Source organism: Malus sylvestris, chromosome 17 (genome assembly GCF_916048215.2).
Source record: "Malus sylvestris chromosome 17, drMalSylv7.2, whole genome shotgun sequence".
NCBI lineage: Eukaryota > Viridiplantae > Streptophyta > Magnoliopsida > Rosales > Rosaceae > Malus > Malus sylvestris.
The window spans coordinates 7,731,535-7,744,265 of record NC_062276.1 but is presented as its reverse complement, the minus strand read 5'-3'; the positions used below and the strand labels follow the sequence as shown (position 1 = coordinate 7,744,265).

At 39.6% G+C, this 12,731-nt stretch overlaps 1 protein-coding gene, 1 non-coding gene and 1 pseudogene across 2 annotated transcripts; 2 read left to right on the top strand and 1 right to left on the bottom strand.

Annotated features, from left to right (window-relative positions):
- Positions 1-1,089: 1,089 nt before the first annotated feature.
- LOC126610288 (beta-amylase-like) lies at positions 1,090-3,756 on the top strand (annotated as a pseudogene).
- A 1,320-nt stretch (positions 3,757-5,076) lies between these two features.
- TRNAA-AGC (transfer RNA alanine (anticodon AGC)) lies at positions 5,077-5,149 on the bottom strand. The gene has a single exon. It is a non-coding gene; the product is annotated as a tRNA-Ala (tRNA).
- A 1,209-nt stretch (positions 5,150-6,358) lies between these two features.
- LOC126610287 (formin-like protein 3) lies at positions 6,359-10,894 on the top strand. The gene is made up of 6 exons (XM_050278299.1): positions 6,359-7,293; positions 7,469-8,228; positions 8,317-8,776; positions 8,866-9,068; positions 9,476-9,711; positions 9,809-10,894. The coding sequence occupies exons 1-6, from the start codon at positions 7,135-7,137 to the stop codon at positions 10,796-10,798; spliced, it is 2,808 nt and encodes a 935-aa protein (XP_050134256.1). The 5' UTR covers positions 6,359-7,134; the 3' UTR covers positions 10,799-10,894.
- Positions 10,895-12,731: the final 1,837 nt, after the last annotated feature.

The window sequence follows — 12,731 nt, the reverse complement described above, 5'->3', positions numbered from 1 at the left end:
AAAGGAATACAATATTTTCTTGTTCGGATGCATTTTTTGTTTCTATCTTTGAACAGATGCTCTCAAGTCCACAAAAAATGGAGAAGACAATGACTTGAAAAGAAGACAACAATAAGCATGGCCAGAAAATAATGTGGCCACCGTCTTCTCTTTTCCTCTCCAACCAAAACTCTCTAGAAAATCTTCCATTACCATAACCTATATATCAATGCAGGCAACAAGAAACCAGAGTTTTCATACTACATCACGCTTCATGTCGCACGGCCTCTTTTCTGCTCCATAATATTACAGCGTGGTAGCATCGTCGTTACGTATAGTCCCCATGACAACAAGCACAGCTCTCAGTGGTTTGGGAGAGAAAGTAACTGCTTATCACAGTAGGTGCTTCTTCTGCCCGCATGTTCCACTTTCAAACGTGCTCGAGAGTGCAGAGGGAGCAAGTAGAGTATGGAGGCAACGATCCAGTTCAGCCCCAGCTTTCCGCTCCTGCAGTGTAATCCAAAGTCCTCGAGCTGTTGCATCTGAAATTTCCACCACAGAACGAAAGGTAATGACTTCCTCACAATCTTCTCATCTACAAATTCTTTCATAAAAATCTTAAGGGCTGCAACAAGAGAAGAACTTCCTTATTAAGGGGTTATTGTGACGGTATCTTAAGTCAATAACTCGTGTAAGAAAGTGCGTGGTTGGTTTGAGATACTGCCGCATGGCATAAATAAGTTTTTGTCATGAAACAGACACAAGAAGCATGTGTTTGAAATATTGACCAAACAAAAAAAAAATCCATGAGTTTGAATCTTTAAAAAGCCTAGAACATGTGCTGAAAGGAGGGCAAGTTTATGTTTTCACTGTAAGATTAATGATGCTGTAGGTAAGTTCAATGACCTTAATGCTCCTTGTATGATGCATCTATGACCTAGTTTTGTAAAGTTGTTTGAGGGCTATATATGGTATCAGACTCTCAGAGGTGGTCCAAATAGCAGATAAGAATGCAAACAAAATAAGCATGTGGATTTTAGATGATAAATGACCCCCCATTGGGGCTACCAATAATTTGTGCAAAGATAAGGTGCAGCAGAAGAAGTGCTTATCTCTTTTTTTGGTCATCAAGATAGTGATATATGTTCTATAAAAGGCAGCAGGCTGGAGTAGTAAAACTGCATAAACTCCATCGTTTTAGAGAAATCAAACCCTAAAAGATCTTCTCTTACACAACAATGCAGGTGGCAACTTCTCTTAGTTATCAAGAAACGATGCTAAAAAATTATGTGCCGATCTTCGTGATGCTCCCTGTAAGTCATAATTCTTCCTTTCACTAGCATTATGTATGCATTATAGTTTGAAATATAATGATCATCACAAAAAGTTCTAATTTTTCTTTTTGGGTTTGTCTTCGTACCAGTTGGGATTTGTTACGGTTGACAATGTTTTGGAAGACAGAGACAAACTCGTGAAGGATCTGAAGGAGCTATGAGCGGCAGGTGTTGATAGGGTTATGATAGATGTGTGGTGGGGGATCATAGAATCCAAAGGGCCTAAGCAGTATGATTGGAGTGCTTATAGGAGCGTGTTTCAATCAGTTCAAGAATGTCGGAGATGTTGTAACAATCCCCATTTCCAAATGGGTACTTGAGATCGGAGAATCAGACCCCGATATCTTTTATACCAATCTCAAAGGTAACAGGAACCCGGAATACCTCACTCTAGGTGTGGATAACCTGCGTCTCTTTGACGGACGAACTGCTGTGGAGGTAAGGTTCACAAGATTTCAACATGTAAAATGTTCATGCCATCAGCTAGCGTTCATTTTATCAAGGTTACATCGTTAATCGTTCTGTTATACAGATATACAGCGATTACATGAAAAGCTTCAGAGAGAACATGTCGGATTTTCTAGAAACCGGACTTATTATAGACATTGAAGTAGGGCTTGGCCCTGCAGGAGAGCTCAGGTACCCCTCTTATCCGGAAAGTCAAGGATGGGCTTTTCCAGGGATTGGAGAATTTCAGGTGGGACTGATTTATTAATTTGACAATCCTATGGCTTACTGGAAATATTAAGCAGGTTTAAGTTTTAAGCACATTACCTATTCCATATTGCAGTGCTATGACAAGTATCTCCAAGCAGAGTTTAAGGAGGCTGCAACGGTTGCAGGTCATTCTGAATGGGCATTGCCAGTTAACGCCGGAGAATACAATGATACTCCTGAATCCTCAGGGTTCTTCAGATCAAACGGGACGTACGTTACTGAGAAAGGGAAGTTCTTCTTGACTTGGTACTCTAATAAATTACTGATCCATGGTGATCAGATCCTGGATGAAGCCAACAAAGTTTTTGAGGGCTGTAAATTAAAGCTAGCTGCCAAAGTAAATATTCTAATGTCGTAACAAACTCATACTAGCATTACTTACCATCTTAACCCCCATTTTAATCCAAGAGTCTGTGCTTGATTATCGAAGCAGGTATCGGGAATTCACTGGTGGTATGAAGTTGATAATCATGCCGCGGAGCTTACTGCAGGATACTACAACGTGAAAGATAGAGATGGGTACCGACCTATAGCAAGGATGCTGTCAAGGCATCATGCAATTTTGAATTTCACATGTTTAGAGATGAGGAACTCTGAACAAAGTGCTGACGCCAAAAGTGCGCCTCAGGAACTTGTTCAGCAGGTAAAGATCTTGAAATTTATGAAGACCAGCTTTCCTACTTCAGTTTCGTTTCTCGTTGAGAAAATACTGTTTTACTGTTCTCTTCTTGTACAATTCCCTCCATAAAACATGTTGAAATGATTCTCCTGGAAAACCCTACAAAAAATTATCTTTCTTCAGTTTTACAAGTATACAGAATCAGAAAAATGAATTCGATTCTTGATGTCCAGTAACACCCAGGTTCGGAATCAAATATGTATCTTAACGAATTTATACTATTGTCAATGAGAAAAATATGGAAAGTAAAAGCGCATCACTAACAAATAAGAAGGAACAAACAAGTTAAACCGAGGATGCATTGAAAATGGACAACTGCATACTATGACAATCATGTTTTGCAAAATACATGTGCAGGTTTTAAGTGGAGGTTGGAGAGAAAACATAGAAGTTGCCGGAGAAAATGCACTTTCTAGATACGACAGTGTGGCTTATGACCAAATCCTTCTAAATGCTAGACCAAATGCCATCAATAAAGACGGCCAACCAAAATTAAGGATGTACGGGGTGACATTCCTTCGTTTGTCTGATGAACTACTACAAAAGACGAATCTTGATACATTCAAGATATTTGTAAAAAAGATGCATGCTGATCAGGTAAGCAAATCTTTATGTATGTGCCTTAAGGACATGCTCTTTCCTGGTGAAATATGTCATCAGATCCCTCATTTATGCAGGATTACTGTTCAGACCCAGAGAAGTACAATCACCACCTAGGTCCTCTGAAACAGTCGAAACCAGAGATTTCGATTGAAGATCTTCTGGAAGCAACCAAAGCATTGGAGCCATTCCCATGGGATAAAGAAACAGATATGAGTGTCAGTGGTGGAGCTGGTGGACTTGGTGGGCTACTCTCTAATTTGATAAGAAAAATCTTCTCTCTAGTTAAGCGATACAACTGCCAAGCTGGGAGTGAAGCAACCAATAAATTGGCATAGGGTGGCAATGTCAAAACAATTTGAGATGTCTGCTGTTTAAATAAAAGAATCTGTATTTTCCATGGAATGAATGTACAGATAATCTTATGACAGTATCATTCACCAATAATCCCCACAAGAGCAAACTCCATGTCTAAAGTGGTGAAACCTACGGATATCTCACATTATAATCTCTCGATTCATAAGCATAGAGATCATTTTTGTTACTGTGTGGCAATCGCTACATACACGAAGATTCTTGGTTATCCTGATTGTTGTCCCTGGTTGGGTTAATAAGGGCGAAAGCAATCGCAAGTCTCCGCTACGATCCCAAAGCATCTTCTCCTTTACTTCCCTTTAAACGTCATAGAATACTGAAGTGGTGTCAGGCTTGTATCCCAGCTTCCTTGAGCTGCAGATTCAAGTCTTTTAACTTGGCATAAATATATCGTGTCAGTAGGTGTGACTTATCTCAAACCAAAAACCTGTGAACCTTCTTGTCTAACTCCACCAAGCTGTAGCCGGGTGTTTCTTCATTCCCTTCCTTCTCACATTGGCTCTCACTCTTTCCACATCATCCCATCTCTTCTCAGAAGCATAAATGTTGGAAAGGCAAATGTAGCTCCCCACTCCATTTGGGTTCATTTCGGAACTTTTTGTGCTGCAATGTCCGCCAGCTTAACATAACATTCTTGTGTAGCCTGCAAGCAGAAAGAAGTGCAGCCCATGTATCACTGCTAGGTTTTGACTTCCATGGTCTTAATATGCGTCATCTACACGCCCTGCCAACCCCATATCCCTGAACTTCTAGTACATTGCAAGAAGAGCATTAGCCCACATAAATATCCGACTCCAACCCACTAACCACAACCTCCCCATGAACCCTCCTCCCAATTTCCAAAAACCAACAGATTGCCGCACGCCTTGAGAACAAAAGGGTACGTAGAATTGTTCGCTTTCTGTCCAGAACTAAGCATTTCAAGGTACAAAACCAGAGACTTGAACGAACAGCAATTGCAGGCATACCCCTGATCAAGAAATTCCACAGGAACGAGTATTTCAGTATAATGCCATCAAAAATCACCTCCGCCTGCGGCATTTTACCACAGCTTGATTAGAAAGCGGCGAGCTTGGTGCAGAGATAGGTGTTGTTGTTGAGATTTCCTGTGGTGACAGCGACGGCTTGGAGCTGCTGGCCTTTTGGGAAGGATTTGGTTTTGGCGAGGGATTGAAGGTGGTTCCGCATTGCAGGGAAGTGAATGGTGGGCTGAGAGATTGTTGTTTGAGATGGAGAGTGAAGGTGCAGAGAGATTTTTTGAGTAGTTTGTGTGTGTGTGTGTAAATATATTTGATAATCTCGTGAAGATGGCCGGCATTTCAGTTTCCTCTCCCTCTTTTGCCTCTCTCATTAAAAAAAGTGAAAAAAAAAACCGAAAAGCTTAAAAAAGGATGGAGAAGTGGGGTATCGATCCCCATACCTCTCGCATGCTAAGCGAGCGCTCTACCATCTGAGCTACATCCCCGATTGATTGTTTAATGAACAACTCTTATTATAACGTACCATTGGACTTGTTTAAATGCTCGTTTGTGGTTTTGGATTGGTTTGACTTGGATAACCCACTAGATTCAGTGAATATTGAATGAAAATATAAATATAAATTTGTATATTTTATCTAGGTGAAGATAAAAGATAGAGAAGTCATGAAGAAAACTTGTCCCTCAAATCCCACTATTTTGTGGGGATTAATTAGGATAAATAATTTTTCGGCATGATTTCTCTATCATCTACCTTTACTTGGACAAATATGAAAGTTGATATCCATATTTCCATTTAACATTCATTTAGTTTAGTGAGTTATACAATCCTAAGCAACAACGAGACCTACAAGTACAAGTCCAGAGTGAAAACAATTTTAAATAGATTTTAGTTTTATAGACATATGCTTAGTCCAATATTACACTTCTTAAAATGTTATCATTCACACATGCATATGTAAACGATAGATGTTTGATAGTATGCTAAATGTAATATTACACTTCTTAAAAGGGCAAATTAGCATGAATGATCGATCATTTAGTTGGAGAACTGATCAGTTTTTAGTAACGACGACATATTAGTCATATATCGATGACTCAACGATGACATAACAACCACATAACGATCCTAAATCTAATATAATGACAGATATAATAAACATTGATCATTTTGCAACCAAATATCTAAAACTGATCATTCCTGCTAATTACCCTTATTACTACACAAAAAATGAATAAAGGCTTGCTTCAATTGTACAAATAATTTTTTTTGTTTTTGGGTGAATGATTGATTTCATTGAACCCAAATCAAGGGGTACAGGTACATCTTCTACTACAAAGACCTCCAACCAAGTCGGAACGTCTTCTATCCATACTGTATCCCTACTACAAGTCTACAACTTAAAAAGCATCGTTTGCTAGCTGATGAGCAACATTGTTACATGTTATATATGTATACGCATGACAATCAAATATTTGTATATAAACAGCCAAAACTTCTACGCACTTCAGAGAAGCAGTAGTGCAGAGAGGCAAGATAATTGCGACTACCATCGTAACGTTTTTAAACGAAGGGGGGGGGGGATTCAAACTCAAGTGCTAAGAAAATGAGTTCCTTAAACGTTCTTTAAACAACATTGAAATATAAGAGTTTGTAACTCAATTGATTAATATTATTTATCACTTAACTCGAGAGCTTAAGTTCAATTTTTGCCCTCTACTCTAATAAAAAAACGTGGAAGCTAAATTTAGGATAAAAATATGGAAAGTATTAGATAAGGAAAAAAAATTAGAAAAACAAAAAGTTGATTGAAGGCAAGTATTGTAAAAGCCAGAAAGGAGGTCAAGAGACAAATGACCAAAATAAGTCTAAAGACAATCATGGGCGTCCCACATTGTTCTCCTCACGTCTTATATTACGCGTCATTCTCTTTCTCTCTTCTCCTAAACCCCCGAAAAACAAGAAATATGCCGGCGAACAAAAATCTAAACACAAAAATATTATTAAAAAAAATCCAAATTAGCTAAAATCCTTCTGGGGTTGAATTAGTTTACAGCCCCCCATGACTTTATGTTTTGATTCATCTTTTTTATTGCATTTATCAATGGCGGTCGTGAACACAACAATGCTCTGACGTATCAAAAAGTATAAATTTATTTTTCAGGCATTGTTGTTTTTGCATGTTCATATCTCCACGTTCAAATCTTCAACGTCTCGGATTTTCCGATCGAGATGGTTTAAAACATTGTGGGTTCTTCTCGGAGCTGAGAAATCTGACGTGGGTTGTCGTCAAAATTGAAGATTTTTAATCACTTTGGGAGGAGGAGCAGAAGCGCGCGGCCGCCATTGTTGCAGGTGGAGCTTGGAGGCTGATATTTGATTTTTTCAATTTGGAAACGTTTCGTTTCTGTTTTGTTGGAGGGAAAATTGGAGGATTGTGCCACAAGTTCGATGAAATGAGAAGGAAAATATATGGACGGGGTGGAAATGAGAAGAGACGGTTATGCGGTTGTTTTTGTGATTCTGCTTTGTGCATTGGTGATAGGGGCGTCGGAGGGGGTGAGGAGGACTAAAGAAACGTTTCCCGGCAATGGTGGCGATTGGCTTTCGGAGGAGATAGACGAAGACATGGTATGGAATTACCCTCTAAATTATTTTTTGTGCAGATTATTTCTCCTTTTCATGCATTTAGCCATGTTATGACTAATTTCAAGGTTGAACATTTTGCCATTTCGTAATGGGGATAGTAATTTGGTAGATACATATATAGTTGTATGAATTTAATTAGGGATAAATTTGACTACAGGTAGAGCAGGCATGGCTTCATTGCAGGAAAGAACTGATAGACGTGAAAGATGCTGTCAAAAATTTTAACTTGTACATTCCACAGGAAGCAGCCGCTGACTCTGAAACAACGTTCTTAATGAAAAGCAACATACACCATGCAGTTTTAGTTCTTCCTCCTCATGTGAAACAAACATTTTTTGATTGCTTAAGAAAGAAAGGGCTTCTGCTTCGTGCTTCTGGAAAAAAGGCTACCTCGAAAAATTGGTTCATCAACTACTTAGAGTGGCTTTTAGGGTGGCCCGATGCTCCTAGAAGACATTTGGCCAGTGATTCGCATAGGCTAACAACGCCAAGCCCTTCTCCATCTCTAGCTCCAGGGCCTACTCCAGTTATAGCTCCTGGCCCTGCTGCTAAGTTGCCTAGACGTCAAGCACCTTTACCCTCACCTTCTAAACGAACTCATACTACTTTACGTGCTAGTCCAAATCCTGCATCAAAGGATCCCTCGTCGAAAAAGAAAAATCCAACATCAAAGGATGCGAATGCCTCACCAAAAAAGAAAAATCCACCAGCGAAGAATCCCTCATCCGGAAAACAAAAGGCGCCACAAAAGGATAACAGCGGTGTGATTAAACTAATTGCTATTGTTGGAATTGCAGTAGTAACACTTGTCATTGTTGCACTTATCTGTTTCTGCTGTGTTAAGAAAAGGAGAAGCCGAAAAATTGGTCCAAGAAATGGACCAAATGATGACAGGCCTCTTCTCACATTATCCGCTGGTATGTATGCAATTCTCAGATCTCTTGCGCTGATTGATGATGATTTTCTTCGCATTTTGAGGCGTGTCACAATCTTTGAATGCCACAGGTTCTTCTCAGAAGTCTACTAGTTTAGAAAGCTCCGGTAACAAAGAGTTTGGCACTAACGCAAATTTTGTAAACAATATGGCCATGAAAAAAGACAATGAATCTGCACCGGGTGATGCAACTACATCAGAAGCCATGGCAGGAGGGTCAATTCCTCCCCTAAAACCTCCCCCTGGAAGACAAGCTCCTCCGCCGCCTGAACCACCAGGTCCACCACCACCTCCTCCTCCTCGTCCTAAAGCCCCACCACCTCCAAAAGTTGCACCTCCACCGAAACCATTGGCCGGTAAGATCAACCGTCCACCTATAGGACCTAATCGCAAAGCAAACAGTGGCGATAGTGGCGATATGGATGCTGAGGGATCTCAAAAGACCAAGCTAAAGCCATTTTTCTGGGATAAGGTTAATGCCAATTCGGATCAGTCAATGGTGTGGCATGAGATCAGTGCAGGATCATTCCAGTAAGGCTTTACTTTCTCTTGATGGATCGAATTTTTCATCCACAAAATTACTTAAAGAAACTGCAATTTAACTTCCAACTTATTTACAGATTCAATGAGGAGCAGATAGAGTCGCTATTTGGTTATAACGCAGTGGATAAAGCTAAAAATGATCGGAAGAAGGAACCATCAGCCTTAGAACCTGCAGTCCAGTATATTCAAATTATTGACAGAAAGAAAGCACAAAATCTTGCAATTCTTCTACGAGCATTGAATGTGACAACGGAAGAAGTTGCTGATGCCCTCCGAGAAGGTGACTCTCTCTGTTTCTCTCGTCGTGAGAAATGTTTCTAGGATATATTCCATTTTGTATGCTCTTTACATGTGATCAACTCTTCATCCTTCGGCGTTTGCCACTATGAAGTTCCATGTTATGTTTCTCCAATTTTGATTCCAAGTACCAAAATATGAGAAGCAATAGAGTAAGTCGGGGCCATGTACAAAATTGAAATACCACCTCGATTATCATGTTACGAAGAATAAAAACCTAAAATGAAAGAACATAACATGGAACCTCAGAAATTAAGAATTCAAAAAAACCATGTTTGAATTGAATAAAAACAGGAACTACCATGTTTAATAAGTTATAAAGAACGATGGGCTAGTCTATGTGATATTTCTTATCTGTAACATAGTTATTTCCTTTATTGATTGAGTCAGGTAATGAGCTTCCTGTGGAGTTCCTCCAAACCTTGCTGAAGATGGCACCGACTGCAGAAGAAGAATTGAAGCTTAGGTTATTCACAGGCGATATTGCTCAACTTGGTGCCGCAGAGCGGTTCCTCAAAGTCATGGCTGACATACCATTTGCTTTTAAGCGCATGGAGTCACTGTTGTTCATGTGTTCCCTCCCAGAGGACGTTTCTACCACTAAAGAGTCCTTTATAACTTTAGAGGTGAGATACTAGCACTATATCTCTTGAACGATTATAGCCAGTCAAAGAAACCTCAATGTTTCTCTGTTATCTTACTATTCCTCGTCGTAAATGTCAGGTTGCTTGCAACAAACTCAGAAAGAACAGGCTATTCTTAAAACTTTTAGAAGCGGTTCTTAAAACTGGAAACCGTATGAATGATGGCACCTACCGTGGTGGTGCACAGGCATTTAGGCTTGATACACTTTTGAAACTTGCTGATGTAAGAGGCACTGATGGCAAAACCACACTCATGCACTTTGTTGTTCAAGAGATCATCCGTTCTGAGGGTCGAAGAGCTATTCGCACAGCCAGAGAAAGCCGGAGCATGTCAAACTTGAGTACAGAGGACATAGCTGAGGATGTCAATGATGAATCAGAGGAGCACTTGTGTAGCCTCGGTCTTCAGGTTGTCTCAGGTTTAAGCGATGAACTTGAAGATGTGAAAAAGGCGGCACTTGTAGATGCTGATAGCCTAGTGTCGACAGTTGCAAATCTTGGCCAATCACTAACCAAAACTCGAGATTTTATAAATGTTGAGATGAAGAATCTGGATGAAGATAGTGAATTCCAACGCACACTAGTCAGTTTTGTGGAGCACGCAGAATCTGATATTACATGGTTGTTGGAAGAAGAAAAGAGGATAACTGCTCTTGTGAAAAGCACAGCGGATTACTTCCACGGGAACGCAGGGAGGGATGAAGGCATTCGCTTATTTGCGATTGTCCGTGATTTCTTGGTAATTCTAAACAAGATATGCACAGAGGTTCGAAATTCAACAATGAGGGCGGCGAAGAATGCCAAGAAAGAGGCCCGGGCACCAACAACGACAGAAACAACTCCAGAAAATCGTCAAGCACCACCTACAGAGGCCCAGGCACCAACAGCAACAGAAACAACTCCAGAAATTCGTCAACCACCACCTACAGCTATGCGTCAAGTCCCAACAGCGACAGAAACAACTCCAAAAAATCGTCAGCCACCACCTACAGATATGCGTCAACGGCTCTTTCCAGCAATTGCAGAACGGCGGGTGGAGGAGGGTTTCAGTTCAGATGATGAGACCTAGTTTTTTCATATAGAGTAGCTAAAATTTAATTTGGAAAAAAATTTCCTTATGCTTTGGTTGTGTTTGGAAGCAAATTAAAGGTTGCTTGGAGTTCAAGTAATGCAGTAGTGCTAAAACCATGTGTGCAGATGAAATTGGCCTTCAAGTTTTTGTGGTAATTTCTTTGTATCTGTCAAGTACTCCCTATTCTTCATTGTGCTACACGAATTTAGGCAGCATTGAAATCACGAAAGCACAACAACCAGACGGTGGTTCGCAGCATTTCTCCGTCTTTCGAGCACGGGAATTTCATGTTCAAAATCTGTTGGTTGCACAAAGATTGTGTCTTTGCAGAAAGAATACTGGATGAAAGGGCACCCCATGGATCTAATGGCAAATGGGGTTATGTACAGAAAGACTTGTTAATCCAAAAGATCAAAAACACCATTGCTGTTTTTGCCATCTTTATATATACAACATATTTCTTCTCAAAATCCTATTTTACTGCAACTAACATGACATGCCCCGATCCCTATGTCCAAGGGACATCGGAATGGTCACGTGCTGGTGGACACCAGAAGGTGACGCAAGCTATTTAATGAATGCATATGTTGAGAACAAGTAACTCATGCGTATAAATTGCGTTCAAACTACATAAATTGTAGCAAAATAATAGGATGTGACTATTCATTCCTACGTGAAGATACTATCACAATATTAATATTCAACTCCCAACAATTAATCTAATGATAATGCATGACATGTTTACAGCATACAACCAATCCAGAGTACAAACGGAAGGTAAGATAGAGAAGTGCATTACAATAGATGTCAAGCAGAGAGGATGACATGGTATCACTGGTAGGGGAAAGTCTCGTATCTTGAATCGTATTCCTTGTTCCTATGTCTTGAGGGGGCGCAAAACGAACATGAGTAGACCAAGTTGATATATATATATATATATATATATATATATATATATAATAAAACAGTTATCAACATACTAACTCCAAAGTTTTATGAAAACTAATAGCATAATATGTGATAGGTTTTCCGAAAACCCTAGCATGCCATAAAACCTTTCATAAAACATATCTCGTATATAGTGTGCTAACTAGTGGTATCATAATCGCCCCTACATCACCCAACCTAAAGGCCAATATATAAATCTTCAAATCGACCTGATGGCCTATATATAAATTTTCAATCGACTCGAAGGCCCCTACATCACCCGACCTGAAGTCCTATATATCACCCGACCCGAAGGCCTATATATTTCATTACCCGTAAGAAAAACAGTGACCTCTAGATATGCACAAAACATTGAACATACTATTTCCAAACATAAGTACATATATCTCAAAATCATCATCATAACATATAGTCATCCATCGTATATACTATAAAGAAATGTAAAGAAAACATGTTCATAAATAGTATATAGTCATCCATCATATATACTACAAAGAACATAAGTTCGATAAAATATGATATTTCAAAATATTCTCAATATAGCATGATAATCATATAATGTAAATCCAATTTACTTATAAAATGTTTCGTAAAATGTAAAACGTAAATATTAAATCATGCTTGTAAGCATTTCTACTAATAAAACATGCATTTTAGAAGGAGTCCACTCACAAATACTTCGTCGTCAAAGAGTCGTACGAAATAGGGATGACAGAATCGTTGCTAATATTCCCACCTAAGCACATAAAGGGTACAATTGATAAAACTATACTCAAACGATTGAATTTCAGGAAATAGACATCATAAATGGATTCAGGACATCGAAAAACATAAAAATGACCTCGGGTACGGTCATGCGCCACCGCAAGGTGGCAGCTTCGGCGGCGCATGAGGTCCACGCGCCGACACTGCACATGTTACAACCACCCCCCAATTATTGATATTATATGTGGTTTCACCCTAAACCGCCACGTGGCAGCAT

What these genes read in the sequence shown, in the direction of transcription:
- LOC126610287 (XM_050278299.1), top strand. Translation starts at nt 7,135, where the DNA reads ATGGACGGGGTGGAAATGAGAAGAGACGGTTATGCGGTTGTTTTTGTG. An exon ending in ATCAGTGCAGGATCATTCCA is followed by an intron (nt 8,777 to 8,865) that starts GTAAGGCTTTAC and finishes ACTTATTTACAG; the next exon opens with ATTCAATGAGGAGCAGATAG. An exon ending in TGCTGATGCCCTCCGAGAAG is followed by an intron (nt 9,069 to 9,475) that starts GTGACTCTCTCT and finishes TGATTGAGTCAG; the next exon opens with GTAATGAGCTTCCTGTGGAG.